We start from the raw sequence: 27,878 nt of genomic DNA on the forward strand, positions 1-27,878 counted from the left end.
CTTAAGCGTATAAAAAGATATTCACATTTTAAATTTTAAAGTCACTGCAAACTTTAAAAATCTTTATTTAGAACAGCGTTTAAAAACAAAAACTATATTTTCTTTTACCATTTTGTTACGCATGGAAAAGTTTTTGTAGAAGATATATCTTTTATGGGTGTAAAGCTATAGGAAAATTGAATGTAATTTTACCAATCAAATACCTTTAATTTTTAGAGAAACAAACAGATTTCCAATTCTTTACTTCAAATAATGGTACTAGATATGACCGATGATCTTTACCCTCAAATGATGTTTGTTGTAGCACTCTTTTCTTGAATTAAGGTTGAATTTTTAATTATATGATTCTAAATAACATAACTAAACATTTTACTTATTAATTTTATATTTTGATTAACGATAATAGTTATAATTATAAAACTATAAAATTTGTGAGAGATATGGAGGAAGTCAGAGTTCGAAGCAACTGGAACCGAATTGAAGGGAGTTTAAGGGCGTTTAATCGCTGCTCTTCCTCTTGTGGTGGATCTTCGTGACCTTCTTGGGGCGGTGGGTCTTGCGCTTGTAGTGGGTCACGTGCTTCTTTTTGCCGGAGGAAGCAGCTGTGGTGGTTGTGGTGTTCGAGGACGACTCGGTCGTGGTGGTGGCCGAGGACGCGGCTGTGGTGGTGGCGGCGGTGGTGGTGGTGGTGGCGTCGGTGGCGGTGGAGGCGGCGGTGGAGGCCTCCGTCGTAGCGGTTGTGCTTGCGGCTGTGGTTGAGGCAGCTCTCGACAGGCTCACCAGGCAGCATCCCAGGATGGCCAAAAGGAGCAGCGCACAGGAGTACTTCATGTTAATGATTGGTAGTTGGATATGATCAACTGATGCTGTTCTGGCTGGACCACCACACCTTTTATACCTATTTTGTAAGATAGAAAAGCAAACATCTGACGGATCTGGGTTTATCCGCATTAGCGTGAGAACCGTACGCATAATACCATCTGATCCAATTCTTCGAGCCTATCTTGAAAACCAGGCTACTCAAATAAAAATTTGCAAAGTACTGAGCCTACCACAAAACAGCTGTGCAAACTTTAAAGATATTTGGCGAACTTCAATTTAGCTGGAATCATGTTGACACTGCTTCGACTTTCAGCTGGATGTATTTATACACGCACTTTTTAATTATATTATATCACTGGGAACAAACGTGACAAATGTAGCACGGTAAAATAGATATAATGACCCATTATACGAGCACGAAGATAAATGTGCTTATTAGGGCGAGAATGATGTTGGTACACATAAACGTCTATTTATACCCGTTACTCGTAGAGTAAAAGGGTATATTGGAAGAAGCGTTTCCAACCCCTTAAAGAATACATATTCCTGAACAGGATCACTAGCCGAGTCGATCTAGCCATGTCCGTCTGTCCTTCCGTCCGTATGATAGCTGAGATCTCGGAAACTAGAAGAGCTAGAATGTTGGGATTGAGCGTGCAGATTCTTGGGTTTCCTGCGCAGCTTAAGTTAGTTTCAGCAGGGTGCCACGCCCAATCTCACGCCCAAAACTTGTAATCAGCCGACATGAATGAACGATAGGTGGCGCTATTTCGTTGGCTGAGTAACGGGTATCTGATTGTCTCTTTCTCTTCCTTTCTTTTTATAACCTTGCATAGGGTTTTAAAAGTTCCATTTCTATTGCCGAACGTGAAGGATCAGAGCACTATGTATATCCAATGGACCCCATAGGCATAATCGAAAAAAAGATACATTTTAGCTTCGAATTAACTAAATATGTGAGCGGAAGTTAACTTTGGAAAGCCAATATTAGATACATATAAAATATTACATATTTATCCTGAAAAACATCAATTTCGTACCTATTTTACCCTATTGCTTCTATGGTAGCTATAAAAATAGTCTCCCGATCGGCCAGATTTTTAGTGCTGATCAAGCTATAAATCAAATAAAACGATTTGCAAAGTTTAATGTTGCTAGCTTTTAAGCTGCTGAAATTTACAAAAAAATTGGGAAATTTGGCATATTTTGATCGATCCCATGGGAGCTATAAGATATGGTCGTCCGATCGGGGGTTTTTCAAACTGGATCTGCGTGCTCAAATCGCTAGCTTTTAGTATGAGCTCACAAACGATATGTAATCAGACGGACAAATCTATATCGACTCGCCTAGTGAAGCTGATCATGAATATATTTACTTTATAGGTCGGATACGTATCTTTCACTCCGTTACAAACCACTGACCACTGACCCTCTACAAGAATATGCCGCGCATATCTTCATCATCCCAGGAACAGCACCACCAGGCATCACTTAGACGAATCAGTTCGTGGAGAAATAATATTAGAACCGATGACAGTCATATTACGTGATTATAAAATCAATTTTATATTTAAAACGAATTTTAAAATCGTCAACTTAACCAAAATTGGTCTAGAGTAGTTTGTCTAACTCGAGGTCAAGTGTTGTATTCGATTTAAAGATATATAGAGATGGATAGTTCATCTAGCTGAAATGTCGCGTCCTTGATTTTAAGTCAAATCTGACACTTGACATCTAGTGGTTCATACTACTATAGTACCCAATAGAAAGTTTGCAAAATAATCCAATACTTAAAGTTGTTAAAGTTAATATTTCCATATAACTAAAATTGATATAAACTGCAATAGAAATATAAAAATATTGCGAAAAACCCACAGAAACATTTGGAAAACATCAATTTGTTAAAGCCAGCGGAATAAGGGAATTTTATTGAGAATTCAAACATAACAGGAGACGATTTTAAGAAGTTGGAGCTCAAAACAAATGGAGTCGGATTGGGGGGAATAAAACGCTGTTTAGCCGCTGCGCTTCTTCTTGCGGTGGATCTTCCTGACCTTCTTGGGGCGGTGGGTCTTGCGCTTGTAGTGGGTCACGTGCTTCTTCTTTTTGCCGGAGGAAGCAGCTGTGGTGGTGGTTGTGGTGCTTGCGGTGGTTGTGGTGGTCGCGGACGCGGCTGTGGTGGTGGTGGTGGCCGAGGACGCGGCTGTGGTGGCGGTGGTGGCCGTGGTGGCCGTGGACGCGGCTGTGGTGGCGGTGGAGGCCTCCGTCGTAGCGGTTGTGCTTGCGGCTGTGGTTGAGGCAGCTCTCGACAGGCTCACCAGGCAGCATCCCAGGATGGCCAAAAGGAGCAGCGCACAGGAGTACTTCATGTTGATGATTGGTAGTTAGATCTGATCAACTGATGCTGTTCTGGCTGGACCACCACACCTTTTATACCTATTTTGTAAGATAGAAAAGCAAACATCTGACGGATCTGGGTTTATCCGCATTAGCGTGAGAACCGTACGCATAATACCATCTGATCCAATTCTTCGAGCCTATCTTGAAAACCAGGCTACTCAAATAAAAATTTGCAAAGTACTGAGCCTACCACAAAACAGCTGTGCAAACTTTAAAGATATTTGGCGAACTTCAATTTAGCTGGAATCATGTTGACACTGCTTCGACTTTCAGCTGGATGTATTTATACACGCACTTTTTAATTATATTATATCACTGGGAACAAACGCGACAAATACAGCACGGTAAAAATAGATATAGTGCTCCATTATACAAGCACGAAGATAAATGTGCGTTTCAGGTCGAGAATTAATCTCATTCATTGTATGTTAATCTATTTTTCTTCTTAATTATACAATATATAATAAGAATAATAATAATTATAATAATAATAATAATAATAATAATAATAATAATAATAATAATAATAATAATAATAATAATAATAATAATAATAATAATAATAATAATAATAATAATAATAATAATAATAATAATAATAATAATAATAATAATAATAATAATAATAATAATAATAATAATAATAATAATAATAATAATAATAATAATAATAATAATAATAATAATAATAGTAATATTAATAATAATAGTAATAATAGTAATAATAATAATAATAATAATAATAATAATAATAATAATAATAATAATAATAATAATAATAATAATATATAATAACTTTAAAACAAAGTATATTAATACGTATTGACTTTATAAAATTACATCTTTAGTCAAAACAATGTTTTGTCTTGTAAATCAGGGCTATAAAATAAGATAAATAAATAAAATATGTCTACGTATAAGATTATGAATCGTTTCACAAACATTTTGGTAAACAATGTGGGAAGAAAACGCACCAACTTCTGTGAATCGGATTGTTTTCTAGAACCAGTTTAAAACAGTTTACCTAACCCACAGAATTTAGACTACAATACGGCAACGAATGTCATAAGTTCGATGCAAAACAATAAAGTTTAAATTCAACAACTTCGAGAGTCACTAAAATGAAGCAGAGAATAAGGCCAATAGGTCATGGGAGAACTCCCGTCTTTGGTCCATCGTCTACAGAATAGGTCGTAAACCACGAGAACAGGTTCCCACCTCTCCACCTGTGACGCGTGCTTTATACGGTATCCATAAGTACAAGATACTTTTTCACGTATGTACGTATGTATATATGTACCTACTTAGCTGCTAAATACCAAACAACAGCTTTTTATACCGCCAATAAATGGTGTTTAATTGTGCTGTTGTGGTTCTCTGTTTTTGCAGAATCCGTTTGGCGACATTCAAGGTAGAGAGAAAGGAAGACCAGACGAGAGAGCGAGATCGGGAGAGATCTTTTTGCATGCACATCCAGTGTTGCAGGTTTAGGTTTTAATCCGTCAAATAAAGCTACAATCATGCGTACTAAATATTTTGGTAACAAGCAAAGAAGGTATACCCAAAGAAAGAGTTAAGGTTTAATATTGGTTGTTTAAAAAGTATACCAGAGAAAGTCTTGAATTTAAAGTATGTTTTCAAGACATAGTAATATAAAGTGTAAACTTTATAGTTACTATATTTAAATGTCTAGAATTTGGATTTATTGTAATATTTTTAAGTCAATTAATATCAATTGAATACTTTGGAAAGTATTTATTTAATTCTTATTTTATGGACACCAAATCGATAGTCAATGGAGTAGAATTAGTGTAAAAATATTAGCTTTTCAATGAATATTTTTTTCGGGGTACATTTATTCTTTAAAATTTAGATATTCTTAATGTGATTATGAACCTCGTTGGACTTATACTAACATGCATCCTCTGAATTTTCTGAATTTATTCCCCTGGAGTTCTGTTTAGGTTAAGATGGCAATTTGCCAGTACAACCGCAATCTTTATATTGTTTCTTTTGTATTATTGGCCATAACATTTTAACACAGCTTTTTGTTTAAATTAAGGCATCACTGGGAACTGCTCACAAAACGGGAAATGGGCTAAGAACCAAGCAGAGAAAGACGAAAGAGACAGGGCCCCAGCAGCCGAACCGCATTCCACGCGCAGACAGCGCAGTCGCACAGTGGCTCGTTTGCAAGAAATTCGTTGCAAAATTTAAAGTTTACGTTTTTCAATTTGTTGAATAATATGTTTCCATTTCGTCCGGAGATCGTCTTCAGGGGATTTGTAAGAAAATCAAAGAGCACAACGTCCGATCTGCCCGCCGTGAAAATCTAAACTGCACATATGTATATACTCATTAATTAATACTTTTCCAACTTAAAATATGTTGTTAAGTGTATGCATTTAAATTTTAAAAGGGTAATGTCCAGAGAAAGGGAATAGAGCTAAAGAAAGAATTATCAATCAATATTTTTGTGGAACTAATAATACACTAATTAATGTTCATTCTTTTGCAGCTTCCTTGGTAGATCATTAAACCAAACAGCTAAAATTTTTGCACCGTGTTTAGCGAAACCCACCCACTGTGCGCCGAGGGCAGCGTCGGCGGCAGCGGCTGCGGCTGCGCAGAAGAAAGAGAGCCATCGCGGATCCGTTTCCAGTCGCCCATTCAGATTCAGTCATTCAGTCGTGAGATCTTTTCCGTGCAGGTTGCGATTTTGGCCAAGAAGTGTTTGGCCGCATAAACTGTTACTTCACTTCCGTGAGTGTGTGCTTGTGTTTGTGGGAAGATTTCGGTAACGAAACTTTCTTCAACAGCTGGCCATCGTTTGTATGTAAATGCAAATCACTTGAGAAGGCGGCAAGAAGAAGAGCCAGCGAGACAAGTGGAGTGTAGAAAGTGCAAAACAGGTTTTTGTTTTTGTTGGCAGGCAAACGTGGCAAAATAGGAAGTTAACACAAAAACAATAACATAGTGATAGTGATAGCTCGATTATCTCACGATCGACGAATGCTAATTGATCAGTGAAAGTGGGTTTCGAAAAAACAATGCGAGGAAGAAATGCCCGCTAAAAGCGATGAGCAAATCGCAGGCTGAAAAAGAGAAACACAAACAAAAACGAGGAAACCGCTATGTCTGCCACCTACACCAACACAATTACACAGCGCCGCAAGACGGCCAAAGTGAGCAAGCAACAGCAACAACAGCAGCAGCAGCAACAGCAACAATGGGCGGCCAGCGATTTCAGCGGCGAGTCAAACGAAAGACTTCACTTTCGCAGCCGTTCGACAAACTCGAAGGCAGCAACAACACCAACCACGGGCCACAACTCACCTTCACCACTGTGCTGTAACGGTGCTCGTGCTCTAACCATGCTCAATTGCTGCGTCGACGCCAATTGCCATTTGAATGCGCCGCTGCGCGGCAGCGTTAGCCGGCACTCGACGCCGACGGCGACGCCAACGCCGACCGCGACGCCCACGCCAGCAGCGACGCCAAAGCAAGCCTCCCCCTCGCCTACCTCCGATCGTTCGCGCTCCCTCTCACGTTCGCCCTCGCCGTCGCGCTCTCGCTCGCTCTCCTGCCACAAACAACAACAGAGGCACCAGAGCAGCGCAGCAGCCGCCGCTGTCGGAGCGGGGGAGAGAGAAACAGCTAATTCGAATTCGCCGCCATTTACCGTTAGCCTGAGCATCGATCTCTTCAGCTGGACCCTGTTTCTCTTGGCCTTCGGCACGCGTTTCTACAAGCTGGCAACGCCGCCGCATATCGTGTGAGTAGAAAAACAATAACAAACAGGGAAGTGGAAAAAGGGGTGACCATTGAAGGGAAAAAGCAGTTCAATAATTATCAAAAATTAAAATATGTAAATGTTATAGATCTAGTTTGAGAAAACATTTTATGTTTATTGACTTTTTTATATAAAGTTCATATTTGTAGAGAATAAGGCAAAACAAGTTTCTATTTTAAAATCACTTCTCAAGTCAAGTCACATTTCGAGACCAACTTCAAAAAATTTATTCATAATGAATCCCGAATATCATACATAAATACATACATGGATCTGGAAAAGTAGACAAAATTTATGGTCGTGGCTTTCAAAGATCAGCTAAGTTTAATGGCAATGTTTCATTCTTATTTTGTATGTAATAATATTGATTAAGTAATCTACATACAGTGCGTAAATTATAACACATGATATTGCATAGGAATAACTTCGTAAGAGTTATAACTTAAATAGTAATTTATGAATCACTGTAACATAAAAAATAATGAAATATTTATTACGACCACCAATTTTACATTAGTTTCTTTTTGATCTTGCACTTCAGAACGAACTGTTCCCAGAAACATTATAAACGATATGCTATTGATATTGATAAGACAATGATCTTTAGAAGTTAAACATGCATTTTATGAATTAGGATAGGAACTATGGTTTTTATGATTTATGGTTAGGAAGTGTTTGTTGAAAAGTACCCTTTTGTTGCAATACGACTCTTAGAAAAACTTTTTATGATAGATTAAAAACCAATTTCTTATTTCTACAGGTTCGATGAACTGCACTACGGCAAGTACATCTCCATGTACATGCGCAACATCTTCTTCTTCGATCAGCATCCGCCGCTGGGCAAACAGCTCATCGCCGGACTGGTCAGCCTGGCTGGCTACAGTGGCAACTACACGTTTACCCGGATTGGAGAGCCCTATGCGCCGGACATGCCCATCTTCTGGTTCCGGTTCGTCCCGGCCATGTGCGGAAGTCTCCTAGCCCCCGCCGTTTATAAGCTGCTGCTGGAGGCGAAGCTGAGTCGCTGGGCTTCGGCTCTGGGCGGTCTGCTCGTGGTCCTGGACAACTCCCTGCTGACCCAATCCCGCTTCGTGCTCATGGAATCGATGCTGCTGCTGACCACCACGGTGGGCATCGCCTGTCTGCTCCGCTTTCAGCGGTGTCGCCTGGGCAGCTTCCAGTGGCTGGTCAGTGGAGCTGCGGCCGCCGTCTTTCTGGGTGCCGCCGGAACCATCAAGTACATTGGATTCCTGTCGCTGGGACTGGCCTTCTATTTGCTATGTAGACACCTGTGGCAGCTGCTCTACGACGCGAGCTTGACTGGTATGGGTCCACCTTATCAAAACATAAATCATAGTCCTAGAACAGCGGTCTATAGCTTCCTGACAAGCGGGCTTAGGGAACAGCTCTGTTAATTTTCCTCCACCACACAAAAAGTGTAAAACAGCAGTCGGCACACACACAACGATAAACTGCCCCTTGCAAACAACTCACACAAGTTAAAGACAAAATATAATTATATTCTGTGCCTACAGCTGCTTTAGAAGATCAGTAGTTACGTATACGTCCTGTTAATATTGCGTATACGTAGTGTGGTCATCGTATATCTATTCAATTTTAAAAGTTTTTCTAGTTATCTAATTCTTTGTTCAAAAAAAGGCTAAAACCTAAAAGACAAACATATATTTAATTGAAAACAATTATCTTAGCCTGTTCAGTCACGCTTTTACAATTAAACTGAAACACTTTTCTTCTTTTCAGATCGCCAGCTGTGGATGCACGCCATCAGTCGTCTGCTGATCTTCGTTGGGATTCCATTGGCCGTCTATGTAGGAGTCTTCTACGTCCACTTCAAGACGCTGCATCGGGCTGGACCACATGACAGCATCATGACCAGTGCGTTCCAGGCATCTCTGGATGGCGGGTTGGCATCGATCACACGCGGACAACCGCTGGCGGTGGTACATGGCTCCCAGATCACACTGCGCAACACCCACGGACGCACCTGCTGGCTGCACTCGCATGCAGCTGTATATCCGGTGCGCTACCCGGACAAGAGGGGCTCCTCCCATCAGCAGCAGGTCACTTGCTACTCCTTCAAGGATGTCAACAACTGGTGGCTGGTTAAGCGACCCACAAAAGAAAACCTGGTGGTAGGAGATAACCCGGATGTTATTCGGCACGGTGACATCATTCAGTTGGTCCATGGAATCACCAGCAGGGCTCTCAATTCCCACGATGTGGCAGCCGCGATGACGCCCCAATGCCAGGAGGTCAGCTGCTACATTGACTACGAGATCAAAATGGCCGGTGAGCTGCTGTGGCGCGTGGAGATCCTGAATCGCGATTCCGAGGGCGACAGTTGGCACGCCATCAAGTCGGAGATCCGGCTGATTCACGAGTCCACGGGAGCTGCTCTGAAGTTCAGTGGCCGTCAGCTACCGGATTGGGGCTTCAATCAGCACGAGGTGGTGGCGGATCGCGAAAAGGCAGGTCACCAGGACACCATCTGGAATGTGGAGGAGCACCGCTATACCCAGAGTAAAATCAAATATATATTCAGAAAATGTATTATATATTAATGATCTTTATAACCTTACAGCTGAGGACCATCGTGAGAGGGAACGCCAGATGCTGACTGCCGAGATGATACCCACGAAGCGAACACGCCTCTCGTTCTGGGCCAAGTTACTGGAGCTGCAATCCAAGATGCTCTTCCAAGCGAAATCGCTGCCAAGTCACATGTACAGCTCGATGCCGCACGAATGGCCGCTGATGGACAAGGGCATTGCCTACTGGTTGGATTCTGAGTCCAGTGCGCAGATTTATTTGCTGGGAAACGTACTGCTCTGGTACACGGCCTCCGCGGGAATAGTTGTATACGCCGCATTACTCGCCTTTTACGCAGCACGACGGCAGCGACTTTGTTTCGATATTTCCGAGCAGGAGTGGCATCGTTTCCTTATCGCCGGCGATACTTTCTTCGTTGGCTATCTAATGCACTACCTGCCGTACTTCTTTGTGGATCGAACGCTGTTCCTGCACAACTACTTGCCAGCCTTCATCTTTAAATTGCTCCTCTTGTGCTTTGTCGTGGAGCACCTGGACTATCTGCTGCGACGGATCTGCACCGGACGCGGTGTCCACCTGGTGCGCCTGTATCGTCTCATGCTCATCCTTTGGCTGGTGGGCGTGCTCAGCATTTTCTCCAAATTCATACCATTCAGTTATGGAGCGCGGAAGATGACCATGAGTGAGGTACGCAGCCTGCGCTGGAAGGACACCTGGGACTTTGTCCTGCACAAAAATCACAACCTGCACTGAAAACCCAAATGCCATCTCCGCGGCCAGAGAGACGTGCAATGATGTACTCGTACCATGTACAATAGACTAGGAGACCTAGCTAAAGTTGAACTAGTGCTAAGCCATAAATTATTTGACATGTAAACATACTCATTTGCAAGACGAATTAAAACTATTATTTATTTATTTAAACGTAAATACTAATTTACTTGATGAGGATCTATAATAAAACAATTAAATCGTTAATTTTAATGGCTAGCAAGTATATATATTTCCCTGTTATAAGAGAAATGTGCGAGCTTTATAAGTCAGTTTATTTTGATTACAAATTGTATTCTTACATTTTAGATTTATATACACTTAGAACACAGTGAACTCTACTCTGTATACTTACACCATAAGACATGGCCAATAAGGGACACTTTACAGACAGAAACACGAATATTCCAACTGCAGGGTTGTCCACTGTTGGTTTAGATGGCGAGGGGGATGTAAAAACTTGTTTAAGTATCAGCAATCCAGAGGAATTAGCCCAGAGTCTGGTGAAAGCGAAATGCGGTCAGAACAAGGAAAAATTCGGTAGTGTTCCGTCGGGATTTGTAATTCCCAGCAGCAGCATCAGGGATTTGCTGACCAGCGAGCTGCAGAAATCCCGCTTCATGTCCTTCAAGGAGAAGTTCTATGAGGAGATGTACTTCAAGAAGCCCAACGTGGGTAAGGCCAAGCAGACTCTCTCCAAGCCGGACAGCGTGACCAACCTGAGCCAAACTTTCGGGAGTCCTTCGAGTCTAGCTCCTTCGGAATCCCTTTATACAGTCGTGATGCCGACCAAGTCGGCGGAACAAGTCAATAGAGAATACGAGGCGTTCCATGATAAGTACATCATTAGCCACAACCACTACTTCCCTTCGGAACAGGTCAATCGCAAGTAAGTAACTTCATAAAATTTCAGTTATACTGAAAATATTAGATAATATCAAACAATATATTGTATTGTTGCTGTTATTTATTCCTCGATTATCAAATATAATACATACGTCTAATTACCCCGTACCTTTCAGATATACCCAACCATTCGATCCAAAATCACCTTGTGGCGATTTCCACAGTCTTGGCGACTTCGGACTTAAAGTAAAACGTTGTCTTGAGGAAGGTGGAAATCACCTAAAGGTCATTGGGAAGGCACAAGTAGACTTTATGAATCGAACCGAAGCTCCCTTGGGAACGAAATTCAAAAAGTGTGTAAGAGTTAAGCCTAAGTCTAACCTAGAATTTTTTTTAATTTAAATATAACCTGGTGTGTTACGATAATCGATTAGCTTGTTACTCGTTCCAATTCTTATGACAATCAATATAAATCAGTGGTCGGCATGGAACACAACTACATTTTGCCTTTTGAGTGAAATTTATTACTAACAAAGCACGACTGCCGTTGTACACTGTTTGTGTAGCGGAATAGAACTAGCAGATATGTTCCCTATGCCGGTTAATAGGAAGCTGACGATCGCTGATATAAATAAATCCGATTTGGATACACAAATTTCTGAATTCTGTCTAAAGATTTTTAAAAGTTCTGAATAATAATGTACGACTCCTGTAGGTATCCTTGTGCGGTTCCCGACATAACTTTCGGAACCCCTCTGCGCAGCACCGGCGATGTAAAGATGCTTCTTAATAACACCGTACCCTGCGATAAAAACAACAGGCTGTTCGGCGCCATCAGCTATTTGAACAAGAAAAGACACAATTTGAGAAAACCTCTTGACTATCATATGCATGAACTAAAATCTTTGCTAGAAAGGAGCGATAAGGACAAAACGGGCTATTTGTCACTGAAAAGGATTATGGAAATTTTAGCATATTTCCACATTCGTCTGGATTTTGAAAAAATCCGTGTTGCGCTCTCCCATTTTCAGATGATAAGAGACGAGGGTTGTGCCACGGAGCGAGTAAATTACGTGGACTTCTTCCGACTTCTTTCCCTTAATAAGCCACTGCCAAGAACAGGACATATGAGTAATGTTTCCGATTCCAGTTCGATGGAAACCACATATCGTTTACTCTGCGATGATCGTAACAAGAAGCGCAAAAATGATCCGATAGTCATCAATCAGAAGTTAAAAGAAGATATAACGTGTGTAAAGGACCTCGTAACACCGGATATATCCATTTTACGTGGCCTAAATCCCAGTGACTTCTCCCGTTTGCGGCCCAAGGTGGAAATCGAACGTATTTTCAGAAGTCTCCTCCCTAAGGATAAGTTCGAGGCTATTTGGCAAAATCTTATGATTGAGTACAAGGACCAGAATGAAATGGCTTCCGTCATTCAGTTTCGTACCGAGATGCACAATAAAATAGAAACCGCATAAAATGTTTAAAAATATAAAAAATAGAAGCGAAAGTCTATGTTATGACTAAAATAGTATAAAAACTAAAGTTTAGGGTTGATTAAGTTGTTGCTTGGCTTTTTTCTATAATCTTTGTTAGGCTTATTGCTAGCCTTATTGCTTGGTTTTCTGCTAGGCTTACTGCCGATCATTTTGTCGGCCTCTCTCTACCTAGCGGAGATAACTTTTTTAGTAAAACGTCTGATTTACAATATATTTAGCTTTATGGTTTATAATAGCTGTACTGCCTACAGGAATTTATTAACAATAATCAAAGGTAACGTTGTTGTTTTGTCTGGTATAAACAAGTAAGAGCATAGTTTTGGGCGGTTTGTGCAAAGCTAATATTTGAATAGTCATTAAACACTTGTTATGTTCTCAAACAGGAACTTGAATATTGTATAATAAGTGCTGTTGGCAAATGTAAAGATATCGTGAGCAACACAAGAAAAACTCCGCCTATCCGGAAATCACTGCTGAACTATAAATGTGGTCGCTCCAACTTATTTTAATCACAGCACTCCATCGCATATTTTCGATCAGGTTTACGATCAATCGTTATCTCCCCAACTAATCAACTATCCAAGATGAAGTACCTTTTCGTGGTTGCTCTACTTGCATTGTCCATCCAGTGTGCCTATTCTCAAACTACCACAACAACTACAACAGCTGCCACTACAACAACCACAACCACTGCGGCAACAACCTCAACAACCACCTCTTCCACCCACAAAAAGCGTTGTTGGAAGGGCAACAACTGGTGCCACACCCGCATCCCCAACACGAAGTGCAAACATCCTAAAAGGTGCTACAAGACCGTCGTGGTTGTGACCCACAAGAAGGGATAAAGATGCCAAGATGCTCTAAACATCTTAACCTTCTAAAAGAAAACAAACTATAGACTTTTGAATTGTTAAAAATAAATACATTTTAATGCAAAAGAATTTACTGTCTTACCTAAAACTAGTTTAACTTTCAAATCTCAAACTTCTCTAACTCAAAGTCCTAACAGGATTCGTTCTCTAACTACAACTTATCTGTTGACTGATGATGGATATTAACCATTGAATAATACAATTTAAATCATTTATTTTTTACGAGACTTATGATGCTGGGTCGGGTAAAATGATATTTTTGAAATTTAAAAACGGAAATTGTTTGTCCACCGATAGTCCACTTTCGTCTACTTTTGTCCAAATTCAAAGCTGAATTTTTTAATAAAATGTGGAGATACATTTAAAAGTTCGATTAAAAATAAAATCTTTTTAAGTAAGCTTTGAAGATTAATTATGTACTGAGCTAAGTTGATTGAACCTCACCATTTCATAAATTGAAACCTCTTCGTTTATATATTTATAATACTTTAGCAAAAGTACGTTATTACAAATCTTGGAGCAAAATGTTTATCCTTAAATTTTTTGGATAGTATAGGGTATGCTAGAGAATCGCTGAATTCACTAAACATAAGTTTTCAAAACTACTAAAAATAATGAAAACAGATTAAAAGGAAGTATAAATAAACAAATTTACAATAAAAAAAATTATTTCCACTTTAGTTATTTGTGCTTGTCAGTTTGACATGTAAAGTTACTAGTAAATGTGTAAAAGAAAACTAGCATTGGCGTCATGACCCCAAGTAATACATATCTGTGAAAAGTTAGGGCTTGACAAACTTCGAAAAAAATTACATACGAAAATGTGAATTTCATAAAATATTTGGGGTAGCTTCCCCACCATACCATATTAGACTCATCTAGAAATATCATGGACATGGCTAGAAAGAATCCCCTGGCGAAGCAAAGCCGGGTATCACATAAATATATTATAATAACAACGGCTAAATAATTTAAATAAACGTATGTGTATTACTTACGTGCTTTATTTGTTCAACTACGACTTCCCACCTACCATGTTTAGCTATCGTATTGCTGATATAGTCGGTGTGAACAGCTGTCTTTACATGTCAGTGGGCCATAAAATGGCCCAAATGTATTGCAAATATTTGACTTATTGATATTGATTTGAGTTTAATAGTCTTAATACTTCTGCAGAGAGGAAATCATGTTAAGAATATTTGCTTGGCAAATGTACTAACTAGCACTACACGAGCAGAATTCCCCTATAAAAGAGTTTGTGCTCACTCCAGCAAATCATAAAACTTTAGCCTGTCTTTTCTACAGTTTCATCAGCAGTCTCCAAAAACCCAGCATTCTTCAAGATGAAGTTCCTCTTTGTTGTTGCCCTTATTGCCGTGGCTATTCATGTGGCCTATTCTCAAAATGCCACAACAACTACAACAGCTGCCACTACAACAACCACAACCACTGCGGCAACAACCTCAACAACCACCTCTTCCACCCACAAAAAGCGTTGTTGGAAGGGCAACAACTGGTGCCACACCCGCATCCCCAACACGAAGTGCAAACATCCTAGAAGGTGCCACAAGACCGTCGCGATTGTGACCCACAAGAAAGGATAAAGATGCCAAGATGCTCTAAACATCTTAACCTTCTAAAAGAAATACAACTATAGACTTGTGAATTGTTAAAAATAAACAAATTTTAATGCAAAAGAATTTACTGTTTTTCCTAAAAGTAGTTTAACTTTCAAATCTCAAACTTCTCTAACTCAAAGGTTTAACAGGATTCGATCTTTAACTACAACTTATCTGTTGGCTGATGATGGATATTATCCATTGAATAATACAATTTAAATCATTTATTTTTTACGACACTTATGATGCTGGGTCGGGTAAAATGATATTTTTGAAATTTAAAAACGGAAATTGTTTGTCCACCGATAGTCCACTTTCGTCTACTTTTGTCCACGCCCAGTTAGAAAAATCTTGAATTTCAAAATTGTTCGAAATTCAAAGCTTAATTTTTTAATCAAATGTTTATGAAAATACATATAAAAGGTCGATTAAAAATAAAATCTTTTTATGACAGCTTTGGAGATTATGTATGTACTGAGCTAAGCTGATTGAATTGAAACCTCTCCGTTTATATATTTACAATACTTTAGCAAATGAGGTACGGTATTACAGATTTTGGAGCGAAATGTTAATCTTTAACATTTTTGGATAGTAAAGGGTATTCATTTCCACTTTAGTTATTTATGCTTGTCAGTATGACATTTAAAGTTACTAGTATAAGGGTAAACGAAAAACTGGCTTTGGCGTCATGACCCCATGTAATACATACTGTAAAACGTTGAGGTTTAAGAAAAAAAGTTAAGTAGACAAACTTCGGAAAACTGTAATACGAAAATGTGAATTTCATAAAATATTGGGGTAGCTTCTCCACCATACCATATTAGCCTCTTCTAGAAATATCTTGGACATTTATTGAACGAATCGCCAGGCGAAACAAAGCCAGATATCACATAAATATTTTATAACAACGGCTATATAATAGAAATAATCGTATGTGTATTACTTCTTGGTTTATTTGTTCAATTTCGACTTCCCACTTACCATGTTTAGCTATAATATTGCTGATATAATTGGTGTGAACAGCTGTATTTACATGTCAGTGGGCCATTAAATAGCCCAAATGTATTGCAAATATTTGACGTATTGATATTGATTTGAGTTCAATAGTCTTAATACTTCTGCAGAGAGGAAATCATGTTAAGAATATTTGCTTGGCAAATGTACAGACTAGCACTACACGAGCATAATTCCCCTATAAAAGAGTTTGTGCTCACTCCAGCACATCAGAAAACTTTAGCCTGTCTTTTCTACAGTTTCATCAGCAGTCTCCAAAAACCCAACATTCTTCAAGATGAAGTTCCTCTTTGTGGTTGCCCTTATTGCCGTGGCTATTCAGGTGGCCTATTCTCAAAATGCCACAACAACTACAACAGCTGCAACTACAACAACCACAACCACTGCGGCAACAACCTCAACAACCACCTCTTCCACCCACAAAAAGCGTTGTTGGAAGGGCAACAACTGGTGCCACACCCGCATCCCCAACACGAAGTGCAAGCACCCTAGAAGGTGCCACAAGACCGTCGCGATTGTGACCCACAAGAAAGGATAAAGATGCGTAGAATTGAAGTTGCTATAAAAGAGTAATAAAATGATTGATTTAAAAGAAATTTTTTATGATTTTCTGTATTCTCTAAAGTTTAGAGTCTAAACTAAGTATATCTTTCGACTTTATTACCAGCCAATGAAATAAAGGGTAGTAAGCACGCAAACTTACACAGGATAAACTGAGAACTCCAGACTTTTTCCATTTCAAAATGAAGCATAAAAACTATTGTGTAAAATTTGAATTTTTAAGCTGGTTTGGAATTGCCTTCAATTCTATTTGAGCTACTTTTTAGCGGATAAATATACCCATTTTTATGTAGATCCTCTTGATCTGTCAGAAATATTAGATATACATCAACTAGAAAAACGTTTCTTTAAATGCAAACAAATACTTGTTTTAGGTTATACTGACTCGGATAGTTCTGCTGATCAAGGAAGGGAATAGCTTCCTCTTTTACTTTACGAGTAACGGATATAAACATCATTTTACAAATGGGTACATAACTCGAAATATACCTTTTTCGATATAAAAAAATGCGTAATTTACTTTGAAAAGATTTGAATCAATGAAAATATATTGAATTCGACGATAGTCATATTTATTTTCAATATTTTATTTTATTTAAAGCTTAAAATATTTTTATATTTAAAGCTTATAAAAACCGCAGTGGATGAAAAAAGAAACATATATATTTTAAAAACCTTTTTTTCCATTAGAGTACCTATTTGGTTTCGAAAATTTTTCATAAATTTTTAATTTATCAAGTGTACAATGTACATAATACCAATAAGTATAAGCAAATAAATAAAACTAATCTGAATTCACTTATAAAGGAATATGATTTTACTACAGTGGATCAAAACACTCTCAAGAACCATTTCATTAGGGTTGCGCTCCCCATCAGTTTTATCAGTAGTTGCCAAGGATCCAGGGATCGTTCAAGATGAAGTTCCTCTTCGTGTTCACCCTTATCGCATAGACTACTGTGATAGTAACCCGCAGGAAGACCTGAATTTTTTAAATTTAAAATAAATCCCTAAGCAAATGCAGTTTTTTGTTCTATTTTTTCTTTACAATAAGCAACACGCAATTATATTAAGCGGCTTACAATGCAGTGAATGACACGAATTCGACCATATATGGGATCATATGAGCACAAACATTTTTAAAATCAAAACAATCGTATTTCAAAATCAAAACAAACGTTCTTAAATTAAGAAAATGTTGTTCTTATCTTTAAATGTATGTTGGACTGCAGCATAGCCCAGCGGGTAGAGGGTTTGCGTCTTTGAATTTAAAATATTTCCTCAGAAAAACGCAGTCCCGAGATGGAGCCCTCGAAACGACATACTGTAAATGCTTTTATTTTCATAAGCTTTCCAAAGAACGAATTCAATTTAAATGTACACTGAAAAAAATCTTAAAAATTGTGGGCACCAGACGAACATAAGAGTTATGGGCGCTTGTGGGCGTGGCACTTCGCTGAAACAAACTTCCGCTGCCTAAGAACCCCTAGAAACTGTATGCTTCAATAAACTTTGCAGCTTTTCTAGTTTCTAGGATCGAGACGAACAGACGGAAATAACTAGATCGGTTGCGTACTAATCCTTGTCTATATATATTGTAAAGAGAAGTTTTGGCCAACTCTCGGTCATGTCGGCTTGGACTTCAAGAAGTCTAAGTCTCGATATTACGCTGTCTTGGTCACTGATCGTAAATTAAAGAAAAATCTTTTTAAAAGCAAAATCAAAGGTTTTATGGAAGTTGCGCTCAAGAAAAATCAAGACCCATTTATTTTGCTTTGTGATTTAACTTAAGAACATTCCGTCATATTTAATCTTTTTTGTGTTTATTTAATTATTAGTAATTATCAAGTTTTTTTTTGGTCTATTCGCTTGGTTGTACGCTCCCAGTCACACAGTGTTAAGTAAATATAAAGCTGGAATTAATTTGTGCCACACATTGTTCAGGTGTCTTTATATGCCAGTGAGCCGTTGTGCTTTGTGATTATTTGGATAATCGAAATAATATTAAACATTGATATTCCAATAGGCTTGTTAACTCTATTGTAAGGAAATCATTAAACAGGAAGTAAGACAGGAAGATAGAAACTTAGACATACCGAAATTCACCTATAAAAAGAGTACATACCACTCCCATTAATCACAACACTCGGAATATCACTTTGATAAGGTCTTGTCTCCTATACTTCTCAATTGGGTCAGCTTGTACCGAGAATTCCTGAATCCTTCAAGATGAAGTTCCTCTTTGTGGTTGCCCTTATTGCCGTGGCTATTCAGGTGGCCTATTCTCAAACTACCACAACAACTACAACAGCTGCCACTACAACAACCACAACCACTGATGCAACAACCTCAACAACCACCTCTTCCACCCACAAAAAGCGTTGTTGGAAGGGCAACAATTGGTGCCACACCCGCATACCCAATACGAAGTGCAAACACCCTAAAAGGTGCCACAAGACCGTCGTTATTGTGACCCACAAGAAAGGATAAAAATGCCAAGATACTATATCCTTAACATTTTTTCCTTCTAAGAGTAATCAAATTACTGGCTCTTAGTGAAGAGCTAAAGACATTTTTAGACAAACGAATTAAAATAAAATATGATATAATACAGCAATAACTTATTTCTCATTACTTTCCCAAGTTACTTGAATTACTGTTGAAGCTGTCTGTTTTTAATGAAACAACACAAAATCTTAAATAAAATAAGGGTTTATATTATATATTCTAAATCAAATATTTGTAGGGCAAAGAAAAAGGGTACTGTTCTTTCTTTTACTAATTAATCTTGAGCTTGATAATAGTGCCAGTTCTGGGAGTTCTAATACATTTCCAAGATTTGTTGTTCCCTTTTACTTCCGTCATTATATTAGTTGATTACACTTTAAGTGAAGCCCTAATGTTGCCAAACTTAAGAGCCCATGCGATGGAAATCTAGACAAAACATGAGATATACGAGATGACAGATAAATCGAGTTCACTTCGAAAATTAAAGACACCCAGAGAACACTCCATACATAACATACAACCAGGATAGGAAACAAAGGAAGACCGCTGACGATGGCGAACAAAGGACACTTCATCGAGAGGAATGGCACCAAGCGGGCTGCCGGGTTGCCCTCCTTCGGACCCGAAGAGCCGACATCCAAGGATTGCCTGATCATTGCGCATCCGGCGGATGAAATACGCAGTCGTATAGAAGCAGAGTGCAAAAGGAACCGACCACTGCCGATCGGAAAACTTCAGCCATTTATTCCAGATGGCAGTATCGGCGATGTCCTCAGCAGTGATAGTCAAAAGACACGCTTCGCCACCTTCAAGGAGAAGTTCCTCGAGGACATGTACTGTAAGTCTGGAAAAGTAGCGCAAATATTGCCCACGCATTCGAAACCGGACGACGTGACCAATTGGAGTCGTACTTTTGGATACGCTAACCCACCGGCAGACACTCTATATAGCACCATAATGCCGGAAAAGTCGGCCGATCAGGTTAATCGGGAATACGGCGAGTTTCATCGGGGCCACATTGTTAGCAACAATCACTACTTTCCCTCGGAGCAGGTCAATCGCAGGTTGGTTGGAAGTTTGTTCTGTTCGATAAGGCTTTGAATCCGTTTTATAAGCAATTTAATTTTGGTATGTCATCTGAAGCATAACAGAACTAAGCTAAGACTTTTTTGTGAAAAAAATAGTTTAAAACCGGCTAATAACCACTACTACATAATCGATTTTGATTAAATAAGGTCTTGCATATATAAAAATCTTTTTCGCTTTCCCTCAGAAGCACTTAAAAGTATTATTTATTATTTTTTTTTTTAGATATGCAAAACCATTTGATCGATCTGGAACCTTTGGAGTTTTGCTGGGCGCTGAGCACAGTGGTTCGACTATGAAAAAGTGTTTGAAGCAAGGTGACGAGCACTTAACTGTGGTCTCCAAACCCTGGATGGACTACGTCAAACGGACTAGAGGTCCCTTGGGAAAGAAATACAAGAAGTTAGTACCCCTCCATTTAAATACTTTTTAAGTAGTTGTACAACTTTCAATTCCAAGTAGCTTTAATTTGCAAATATGTAGTTCTGTTTACGTCAGAAAGTTAATTATTTGCAACATTGACTTAATTTTGTTCGTGGTTGTTTATTCAAGTGTGAGTAATTAAGGCCTAAGCATTTCATTTATTAGTACGCAAATTGCTCAAATGGTTGGGCTAATATTTTCATAGTTTTTACTAGATCTGATAAAAACAAATAAAATTCCAATCAAAGTCCACTAACCCAGCTAGCTTATACCCGTTACTAGTAAAAGGGTATATTAGATTCGTCGAAAATTATGTAAAGGGTAGAAGGATGTGTTTCCGACCCTATTATTTTTATTATTATTAACACCTAATGCCTATTAACACCTTCATGACAAATTGTTTAAATCGGTTTATCCATTTAAAAGTTATAAGCAAATAAAGAATTCGACGCTAGTTGGCGCTGCTGCGAACTCTGCAATCTTGGAAACAGTCGCTTTGATGCTAGCCGATCTCCATCTCTCTCGCACTCCTCTTAAATGAGTAACAGGTATCTGATTGTCGACTATAGCGTTCTCTCTTGTTTTTCCTAGATACCTAGACGAAGTGCCGGACGTGTACTTTGGCCATAGTCATCGGACGGATAAATGTAGCATCAAAATGCTGCTCGAGGACATCAGGCCATGTGAGCAGGACGACACCTTGGTGAATGCCATGTCCTATTTGAACAGGCTTCGCGAGAGCCTCCACAAGCGGAATGACTTCTACATGATGGACCTGATCGCGCTGCTGGAGAGGAGCGACAAGGAGCACACGGGTCACATGTCCCTCGCTCAGATCCTGGAGACCATGCACAAGCTGCACATCCGTGTGGATGCGGCAAAAATCCGCACCATGCTGTCGCACTTCCAGCAGATCATCGATGAGGGTTGTCCCACGGAACGGGTGAATTACGATCTCTTTTGCCGGCTGCTCTCCGTCCAGCAACCCCTACCAAATGTGGGATCCATTGCGACCGTGCCGGATAATATGTTCAACAAGGAAACAACCTATGGTAGTCTATGTAAAGATCATATGAAAAATGCTCCAGAGGGGATAGTTGCCAACCAGCCCAGCTGGAGTCCTCATCACAGAGATGATGTCAACACACATGTCAGGGATATCGTAGAGCCGGAACTGGCCACCAGGATTGGCCTGAGACCCAGTGACATGAGATGCCCACGGAACAAGGATCAAATGCAGAGGATATTCGAGAAGGTACTCTCTAAAGACGAATTTGAAGGCATTTGGCAGTGCCTAAACAAGAATCAGGAGAACAGAAACCCGGATCAGGAAGAAATGGCCTCAGTCGCACAGTTTCGTGCAGAGATCCTTAAAATTTCCGCCACCTAAAATGTTACACTTTCTTTACATAACATTATCAAATGATTGTGAAATTACAAAGAAAGTATAATAAATGCACTTACTAATACATTTCAAAAGCAATCAAAGTTATCCCATTGTGAAATTTCAATACCTACAGATAGCACACAAATATATAGTATACCCACTTTACTAGATCGAAACAATACAAATGGCAAACTTAGGCCGTTACGTAGACAGAAACCCCGAAATGAGGGCGGCAGGATTGGCATCGTCCTTGGAATCCTACGGCACAAAGGATCTCTTATTGTTCGTGCACATGGAGGAGGAGGCGGAGAACCGTATAAGGGCACTTTGTCGGCAGAGCAGGCCCAATCCTTCGAAACGAACGCCCAAGATTCCCACTAATCAGATCGGAGACATTTTAAGCAATAGCGATAAGGGACTCTTTGCCGAGTTTCAGAACAGGTTTCGCGAGAATATGTTCTCTAAAAAGCCTGCTTTGGGGGAAGTCAAGGCAACCCACTCAAAACCGGACTCTGTCACCAATTTGAGCCGTACTTTCGGTCGCACTCATGATCTTGAACCCGAAGATTCCCTCTACTGTGTTGTACTTCCGCCGAAATCTGCCGAGCAGGTCAACCGAGAGTTTGCCGAATTCCACGATAAACACATCGTCAGTCACAATCATTACTTTCCCTCGGAACAGATCAATCGACGGTCGGTTAGACAACTCACTTTAATTATTTTAAAAAGCTAATTCCAGTTATTCGATGATTAGATATTCAAAGCCCTTTAGCCGCTTCAACACATTTGGCTTACCAGCCTGTGTAGATTCTTCCGGTGTTAGGGTAAAACGCTGCTTGCAGGAAGGCGAGGAACACTTGATAATAGTCAAGAAGCCCCAAAAAGATTTAGAAGATCGCACAAAGGGTCCATTGGGAAAAAAGTACACGTGAGTACTGAAGATGTTATTGTTATACTGATCGCTGGTTTTGTTTTAATATTTAAGAGAACTAGAAATTCCGAGATAAATGGAATTCAAATTATTTTCTTTTTAGTTTAGTTAAAGTATATTTTAGATTTTATAATGCGGCTTATAAAAATCAATCAGAATCTGCGATAGAAAGTGGGTTATGCTTTTAATCAAGAAGAAAATATTTTTAGTATCAAAAACGCTGAAATCCAGAAGAACTCGCTCTGGAGAACAAGAAGAGTTCCGTCTCGGAAGCAAAGAGATATTTATTAAAGTCAGGAACGATTTATTCCTGGAATCGAGAGATTCAATGCTTAAATTGGAGATTTATTCTTCTTGAAATTAAGACAAGCTATTTCTCAAGCCATGAACACTTATTCATATTCATTCTACTTTCGATTTACTTTCTCATAAATCTCATCTCATTCATTGCAGATGGTATCCCTACCAGATACCGGAAAATATGACATTTGGTCGGACGTTGCCTCGTGATACTGACGTTAGGTCACTTCTTGAAAATACCGCTCCCAGCGTCGCCTCCGATAAGTTGGCCAGAGCAATTAGTCATCTAAACATGCTGCGCAAGTTGCTCCAGGAGCGGGATGATTTCAATATGAACCAGGTTATCAGCGCTCTTGGAAATAAGGACAATGAGGGCAATGGCCAGCTTCCACTGACCGAGGTCATCCACGTGATGCATAGATTGAATATTCCGGCAGTTGCGGAGAAAATCCGCATTGCTGCCTCCCACTTCAAGTTGTTCGTGGACGAGGGATGCTGCTCGGAACGAGTGAAGTATGTGGGTCTGTGCGAACTCCTCTCCATACTGAAGCCGCTGCCCATGATTGGATCCATTTCACCCATGCCGAAGGTGGTGTATAACCAAGAAACCGCCTATCGGCAGTTGTGTGCGGACTTGGTAAAGAAACCCGATGAAGGTCGAATCTTCAAACATCCTCGAAAGAATCTCATTCAGAAGGACGCGGATGAAACGCGTGTCAAGGATGTTCTGAACCCAGACATATCTACCCTATGTGGCGTATGGCCAAGTGACTTTATTGTATTGCGTAGCAAGGACGAGGTAGAACGCATATTCAAGGACATCCTCTCGAAAGAAGACTTTCAATCGATCTGGTTGAGCTTGATGGCTGAGCAAAAGGATCAGAAGGCAATGGCATCTGTTGCACAGTTCCGGGCTGAGATGAAAAAGATCATTCGGTAGTAGACTCTCTTAAGGTTAGATGAAAAACAAGCAAGTTTTCAAAGAAAACATAAGATTTTGATACTACTAAGAACAGTTGGTTCGGTTTATATGAGAATATTTTTTCAAATCCTACAATAAAAGAACAAACATGTATTTACTTGCATAACCCTGCAATATTTTTACTGATTGAAATATTATAATTTTGTTGTATTATTTTAATAATGCCAAAAAACGAATAAGATTAAATTATAAAGCTTTTTGTAGCTTAGATATCATAAAGTTGGGGAATTGGGAAGGGGGGCTGGATCAGGACGTGTGTTCTAAGGGAGTTTAACCCCTTCGGCTTTTTCGGCTTCGGTTCTTCTTGCACTTATTTTTCCTGCGATGTGTCTTCTTGATCTTCCTATTGGGGCGCCTGATCCTTTCCGTCCATGAGGTCACGACGACCTTCTTGGCGGATGGGGATGCGGTCGTGGTCGTGGTTGTGGTTGACGCAGTAGTGGTAGACGTAGACGAAGACGTAGACGAGACTGTGGATGTACTGGTGGTGGTAGTGGTTGTTTCCGTCGTGGTTGGGGAACTGGCCGCACTGGACTGCTTCACCAGGAAACACGCCACGGTGCCCAAAAGGAGCAGGACACATGTGAATTTCATTACGATGGTTGAAAAGTGATTGCGATCAACTGATGCTGTTCTGGAGATTTGGCAGCACTATTTATACCGCTTTCGGTGGGTGCAACAATGGCCTTAGCAAACATCTTAATTTCTAAAAAGTCTGCTCTCTTCGGTATCAGCGTGAGAACCAAATGAGTATCGTAATCTGAACCTCGAGTATAACAGGGTCAAGTAAACAAAAATTTGCGAAAAATTAAGTCTTAAGGTAGCATTTGTTTAAATACTCAAGAATTATTCCAGTTGCAGCTGTTGATTTGCGTACTTTTTAACAAAAACCCGTGTACGCTTATTAAAACAAATATGGTGACTGTAAGGAGACAACGAGTATTTTCCAAGGACATGTTTTTGTGTGTTTTAAATTATATAACTTGCCAAAAAATTAATTAATTTAACAAAATAACTACCTGACGAGATCGATGAAATGTTGATGACAAAACCAAACTGATGACAGTCCTTATGATTTCAGCAATGAATTGTTGATGAATTTTTGACCGATGACAGCCTAACTGCTGTCACCGATGAATTGTTGATGCCAGCCTGGCTGCTGTCATCGATGAATTGTTGATGAATTTGTACTAGGTGTTCACTCATGTTGATAGGATAAGAATCGATACAAAAAGTGTACGGACGGACAGAAATGGGTAGATAGACTCAGCTAGTGGTTCTGATCAAGAATACGTATACTTTAAATGCTATCTTCTTTAAAAATACTTTCCAAGAAAGTCCCGAAATTTGTTCAGTTTGTGTTAAAACCTATCCGATATTTCATTTTATAAGGGTCAAACGAATAACACCTGGCGCCATTTGGCTTATTTATTTTAAAACTGGTTGAGACACCCGATTTTCCTAGACTGTTAACGGTTTTGGTTTGATTTCATAAACACTGGAGAAATTCGTGCAATCAGCAAGTTGCAACTCGAGCTCACAGCGATATAGTTTTTCTCCCAGATTGGGCTTGCCCTTATATATACATTTTACATTATAAACATTCCAAACCACTTGTTGAAAACGAATAAAATCGTTTAGTTCATAAATACACGACCAATGGAGTGGTTTGTAAAGTTCCTGGTAAAGTTTCAGATTGCCTTTCTAAGCATCAACTTAATTTATGGAATGCACAATCCAATGATGCGAATTCGTAAGAGACTTTAGACATATCATTAATAAATATGTAATGAAATACTTTCATTGAATCTTAGATTGTGATTTGGGAGAGCTCCTAACTTGCAAGTTTAGATTTGTTCACTGTTGGCTCTACGAGTGCGTGTGTCTTCCAGAACACATTTATCTAGGACTCGGAAATGGCTGCCTCTATATAGAATTCGCTTAAAAAGTAAGCGTACATTGGAGTTATATAATCACATCTCTATTACTATGACAAACGCAAATTCCTAAGTTTTCAATAAATAACTTTATTATGAAGATATAAAGGTCAGTGCTTTACTTTATTTACCCGTCTTATATAATCACATTTCAAGTCCCAAGTAAGCTTAATTCTAGGTAACCAGTAGACCAAAGGTGTTCACTTCAAGAAATATTGCTGTTTCATACACATTTACCTTTTAAATTTAATTGTCTACATTGTTTGCTAGAAACGATTCAAATATACATGTACCTAAATGGTAATTAAAAAATTCCAAGAGTCCTGCTACTTTTCGTGTAATAAATCCTTGAGGTACAATACAATTTTAAGTAATTGTATGAGTTCAGAGTAAAGGTAAAGTACAGCCATTGAAATTGTTCTGTTGGTTAAACAGAAAGACGTTAAGAACGTAAATAAAACGCATAAGACTTCAGCTTACATGCTAATCACAAACTACTTTATTTGCACTACAAGGCGGAGGTAGGATGACTACTTGGCTTTGTCTAGAAAGTCTTTTGCCTCGTTGATCTTGGCCGCCAAGTACGGTGAGCCCCCTCGATCCGGATGATTAAGCAACATAATCTTTTTGTGAGCGTCCTTGATCTGGAAGAGATTGTAGAAATAAGTAACCAGAAAGAGAGAGAACTTAAAAACAATTTGCGAAATCAATAATACCAAATCTTAAGAACAAGAAAACAGAGAAAACTACTGTAATAAAATGGGATAGTTCATTTTTGCCTTAGCTCAACAACAGAGGTAGTACTAGTACGATTCACTATATATGTACTTAATTTCTCGTTCACCTAAGCTAATGGATAAAAACTAGACTAATATTCGAAGATCTCAAAAGATCAAGTAGCTCATGTTTCAACCAAAAATATGAGGATCCTTGAACCCCGATATCTACATATTCATTGTGAACTCCAGCGTTATACCTTGATCTTCGACGCACTGGGACTGACACCCAGGATGAGGGAGGCCTCCCGCTTGTTCATCTTGGGATCGAAACCGCCCTTGTAGTATTTGGAGGCCGCCATGCTCTCCGCATCGAATTTGGGCAGGTTCTTGAGGGCCTCGTTGAATTTGGTGGTCATCTGCGGCATCCGGCGGATCAGGTGCTTCCCGGCGAAGCCCACGGCGGCCACTCCAAGTCCCGCCAGAATTACGGAGCTCGCCTTCGGGAGGGAAATATTCGGATTGGTGGTCATAGCACAGTCAATTTGAGAGTATAGAAATGGAGAAATTCGAAATATTCTACGATTGTTGTTGACTAAAACAATGTGATTTAAATATTACCATTTTTATGTAATTTGAACAGCTGTAATTTCAGTGGAACTGCATGGCCTGCCTGCCAGCTGTTGGGTAATCGATAGTTTTAGGGTTGTCGCTTTACGGAAATGTATTATCGATACGGGTCTTCAGACAGAAATAATTGTACAAGAAATAAGGTAATAATTTATCTACAAATTGTTACTTCATAAATTATTATTTACTGTTTTTTGAAATGCT

The 27,878-nt window shown here is 39.4% G+C and overlaps 8 protein-coding genes across 12 annotated transcripts; 5 read left to right on the forward strand and 3 right to left on the reverse strand.

The window, feature by feature from the left end:
* Window positions 1–498: 498 nt before the first annotated feature.
* On the reverse strand, window positions 499–831 carry LOC119555210 (protein new-glue 1-like). Its single transcript, XM_037866469.1, has one exon. The coding sequence runs from the start codon at window positions 829–831 to the stop codon at window positions 499–501; it is 333 nt and encodes a 110-aa protein (XP_037722397.1).
* Window positions 832–2,837: 2,006 nt separating this feature from the next.
* On the reverse strand, window positions 2,838–3,191 carry LOC119553113 (protein new-glue 1-like). Of its 2 annotated transcripts, XM_037863292.1 has the most exons (2): window positions 3,022–3,191; window positions 2,838–2,964 (listed from the first exon to the last, which is right to left on the reverse strand). In XM_037863292.1, exons 1-2 carry the CDS (start codon window positions 3,189–3,191, stop codon window positions 2,838–2,840), a joined length of 297 nt encoding a protein of 98 aa, XP_037719220.1. The 2 variants fall into 2 exon arrangements, with proteins under 2 accessions (XP_037719220.1, XP_037719218.1); XM_037863290.1 differs by having other exon boundaries at window positions 2,838–3,191.
* A 2,464-nt stretch (window positions 3,192–5,655) lies between these two features.
* On the forward strand, window positions 5,656–10,477 carry LOC119554703 (protein O-mannosyltransferase 1). 2 transcript variants are annotated; one of them, XM_037865708.1, is made up of 4 exons: window positions 5,656–6,997; window positions 7,776–8,338; window positions 8,777–9,168; window positions 9,234–9,453. In XM_037865708.1, the coding sequence occupies exons 1-4, from the start codon at window positions 6,357–6,359 to the stop codon at window positions 9,303–9,305; spliced, it is 1,668 nt and encodes a 555-aa protein (XP_037721636.1). In that variant the 5' UTR covers window positions 5,656–6,356; the 3' UTR covers window positions 9,306–9,453. The 2 variants fall into 2 exon arrangements, with proteins under 2 accessions (XP_037721636.1, XP_037721635.1); XM_037865707.1 differs by adding an exon at window positions 9,618–10,477 and having other exon boundaries at window positions 5,658–6,997; window positions 8,777–9,556.
* Window positions 10,478–10,636: 159 nt separating this feature from the next.
* LOC119553941 (EF-hand domain-containing family member B) lies at window positions 10,637–12,708 on the forward strand. Its single transcript, XM_037864632.1, has 3 exons — window positions 10,637–11,246; window positions 11,380–11,556; window positions 11,919–12,708. The coding sequence occupies exons 1-3, from the start codon at window positions 10,723–10,725 to the stop codon at window positions 12,685–12,687; spliced, it is 1,470 nt and encodes a 489-aa protein (XP_037720560.1). The 5' UTR covers window positions 10,637–10,722; the 3' UTR covers window positions 12,688–12,708.
* Window positions 12,709–19,723: 7,015 nt separating this feature from the next.
* LOC119553531 lies at window positions 19,724–22,251 on the forward strand. Its single transcript, XM_037863957.1, has 3 exons — window positions 19,724–20,346; window positions 20,594–20,770; window positions 21,383–22,251. The coding sequence occupies exons 1-3, from the start codon at window positions 19,835–19,837 to the stop codon at window positions 22,179–22,181; spliced, it is 1,488 nt and encodes a 495-aa protein (XP_037719885.1). The 5' UTR covers window positions 19,724–19,834; the 3' UTR covers window positions 22,182–22,251.
* A 46-nt stretch (window positions 22,252–22,297) lies between these two features.
* Window positions 22,298–24,497, forward strand: LOC119553532. Its single transcript, XM_037863958.1, has 4 exons — window positions 22,298–22,871; window positions 22,933–23,106; window positions 23,563–24,368; window positions 24,404–24,497. The coding sequence occupies exons 1-3, from the start codon at window positions 22,363–22,365 to the stop codon at window positions 24,347–24,349; spliced, it is 1,470 nt and encodes a 489-aa protein (XP_037719886.1). The 5' UTR covers window positions 22,298–22,362; the 3' UTR covers window positions 24,350–24,368; window positions 24,404–24,497.
* A 1,553-nt stretch (window positions 24,498–26,050) lies between these two features.
* Window positions 26,051–26,343, forward strand: LOC119555414. Its single transcript, XM_037866772.1, has 2 exons — window positions 26,051–26,144; window positions 26,206–26,343. Exons 1-2 carry the CDS (start codon window positions 26,051–26,053, stop codon window positions 26,334–26,336), a joined length of 225 nt encoding a protein of 74 aa, XP_037722700.1. The 3' UTR covers window positions 26,337–26,343.
* A 200-nt stretch (window positions 26,344–26,543) lies between these two features.
* On the reverse strand, window positions 26,544–27,756 carry LOC119553338 (mitochondrial import inner membrane translocase subunit TIM14). Of its 3 annotated transcripts, XR_005219762.1 has the most exons (4): window positions 27,666–27,756; window positions 27,305–27,544; window positions 26,809–26,972; window positions 26,544–26,748 (listed from the first exon to the last, which is right to left on the reverse strand). XR_005219762.1 is itself a non-coding variant. In XM_037863674.1 (2 exons), exons 1-2 carry the CDS (start codon window positions 27,575–27,577, stop codon window positions 26,859–26,861), a joined length of 387 nt encoding a protein of 128 aa, XP_037719602.1. In that variant the 5' UTR covers window positions 27,578–27,653; the 3' UTR covers window positions 26,544–26,858. The 3 variants fall into 3 exon arrangements, 1 of the variants encoding a protein (XP_037719602.1); XR_005219761.1 differs by lacking the exon at window positions 27,666–27,756 and having other exon boundaries at window positions 27,305–27,652; XM_037863674.1 differs by lacking the exon at window positions 27,666–27,756 and having other exon boundaries at window positions 26,544–26,972; window positions 27,305–27,653.
* Window positions 27,757–27,878: the final 122 nt, after the last annotated feature.

The sequence above is a fragment of the Drosophila subpulchrella genome, chromosome 3L (assembly GCF_014743375.2).
Source record: "Drosophila subpulchrella strain 33 F10 #4 breed RU33 chromosome 3L, RU_Dsub_v1.1 Primary Assembly, whole genome shotgun sequence".
Taxonomy (NCBI): Eukaryota; Metazoa; Arthropoda; class Insecta; order Diptera; family Drosophilidae; genus Drosophila; species Drosophila subpulchrella.

Bases quoted from the DNA above. Each gene is read 5' to 3' on its own strand.
- LOC119553338 (XM_037863674.1), bottom strand. From the start codon at position 27,577: ATGACCACCAATCCGAATATTTCCCTCCCGAAGGCGAGCTCCGTAATT. The intron at 26,973-27,304 runs GTATAACGCTGG...AATCTCTTCCAG, and splicing joins CCAGTGCGTCGAAGATCAAG to ATCAAGGACGCTCACAAAAA.
- LOC119554703 (XM_037865707.1), top strand. From the start codon at position 6,357: ATGTCTGCCACCTACACCAACACAATTACACAGCGCCGCAAGACGGCC. The intron at 6,998-7,775 runs GTGAGTAGAAAA...TTATTTCTACAG, and splicing joins GCAACGCCGCCGCATATCGT to GTTCGATGAACTGCACTACG. The intron at 9,557-9,617 runs GTAAAATCAAAT...ATAACCTTACAG, and splicing joins GGAGCACCGCTATACCCAGA to CTGAGGACCATCGTGAGAGG.
- LOC119553941 (XM_037864632.1), top strand. From the start codon at position 10,723: ATGGCCAATAAGGGACACTTTACAGACAGAAACACGAATATTCCAACT. The intron at 11,247-11,379 runs GTAAGTAACTTC...CGTACCTTTCAG, and splicing joins TCGGAACAGGTCAATCGCAA to ATATACCCAACCATTCGATC. The intron at 11,557-11,918 runs GTGTGTAAGAGT...CGACTCCTGTAG, and splicing joins TTGGGAACGAAATTCAAAAA to GTATCCTTGTGCGGTTCCCG.
- LOC119555414 (XM_037866772.1), top strand. From the start codon at position 26,051: ATGGAGTGGTTTGTAAAGTTCCTGGTAAAGTTTCAGATTGCCTTTCTA. The intron at 26,145-26,205 runs GTAAGAGACTTT...ATTGAATCTTAG, and splicing joins CAATCCAATGATGCGAATTC to ATTGTGATTTGGGAGAGCTC.
- LOC119553531 (XM_037863957.1), top strand. From the start codon at position 19,835: ATGGCGAACAAAGGACACTTCATCGAGAGGAATGGCACCAAGCGGGCT. The intron at 20,347-20,593 runs GTTGGTTGGAAG...TTTTTTTTTTAG, and splicing joins TCGGAGCAGGTCAATCGCAG to ATATGCAAAACCATTTGATC. The intron at 20,771-21,382 runs GTTAGTACCCCT...TGTTTTTCCTAG, and splicing joins TTGGGAAAGAAATACAAGAA to ATACCTAGACGAAGTGCCGG.
- LOC119553532 (XM_037863958.1), top strand. From the start codon at position 22,363: ATGGCAAACTTAGGCCGTTACGTAGACAGAAACCCCGAAATGAGGGCG. The intron at 22,872-22,932 runs GTCGGTTAGACA...TTCGATGATTAG, and splicing joins TCGGAACAGATCAATCGACG to ATATTCAAAGCCCTTTAGCC. The intron at 23,107-23,562 runs GTGAGTACTGAA...CATTCATTGCAG, and splicing joins CCATTGGGAAAAAAGTACAC to ATGGTATCCCTACCAGATAC.
- LOC119555210 (XM_037866469.1), bottom strand. From the start codon at position 831: ATGAAGTACTCCTGTGCGCTGCTCCTTTTGGCCATCCTGGGATGCTGC.
- LOC119553113 (XM_037863290.1), bottom strand. From the start codon at position 3,191: ATGAAGTACTCCTGTGCGCTGCTCCTTTTGGCCATCCTGGGATGCTGC.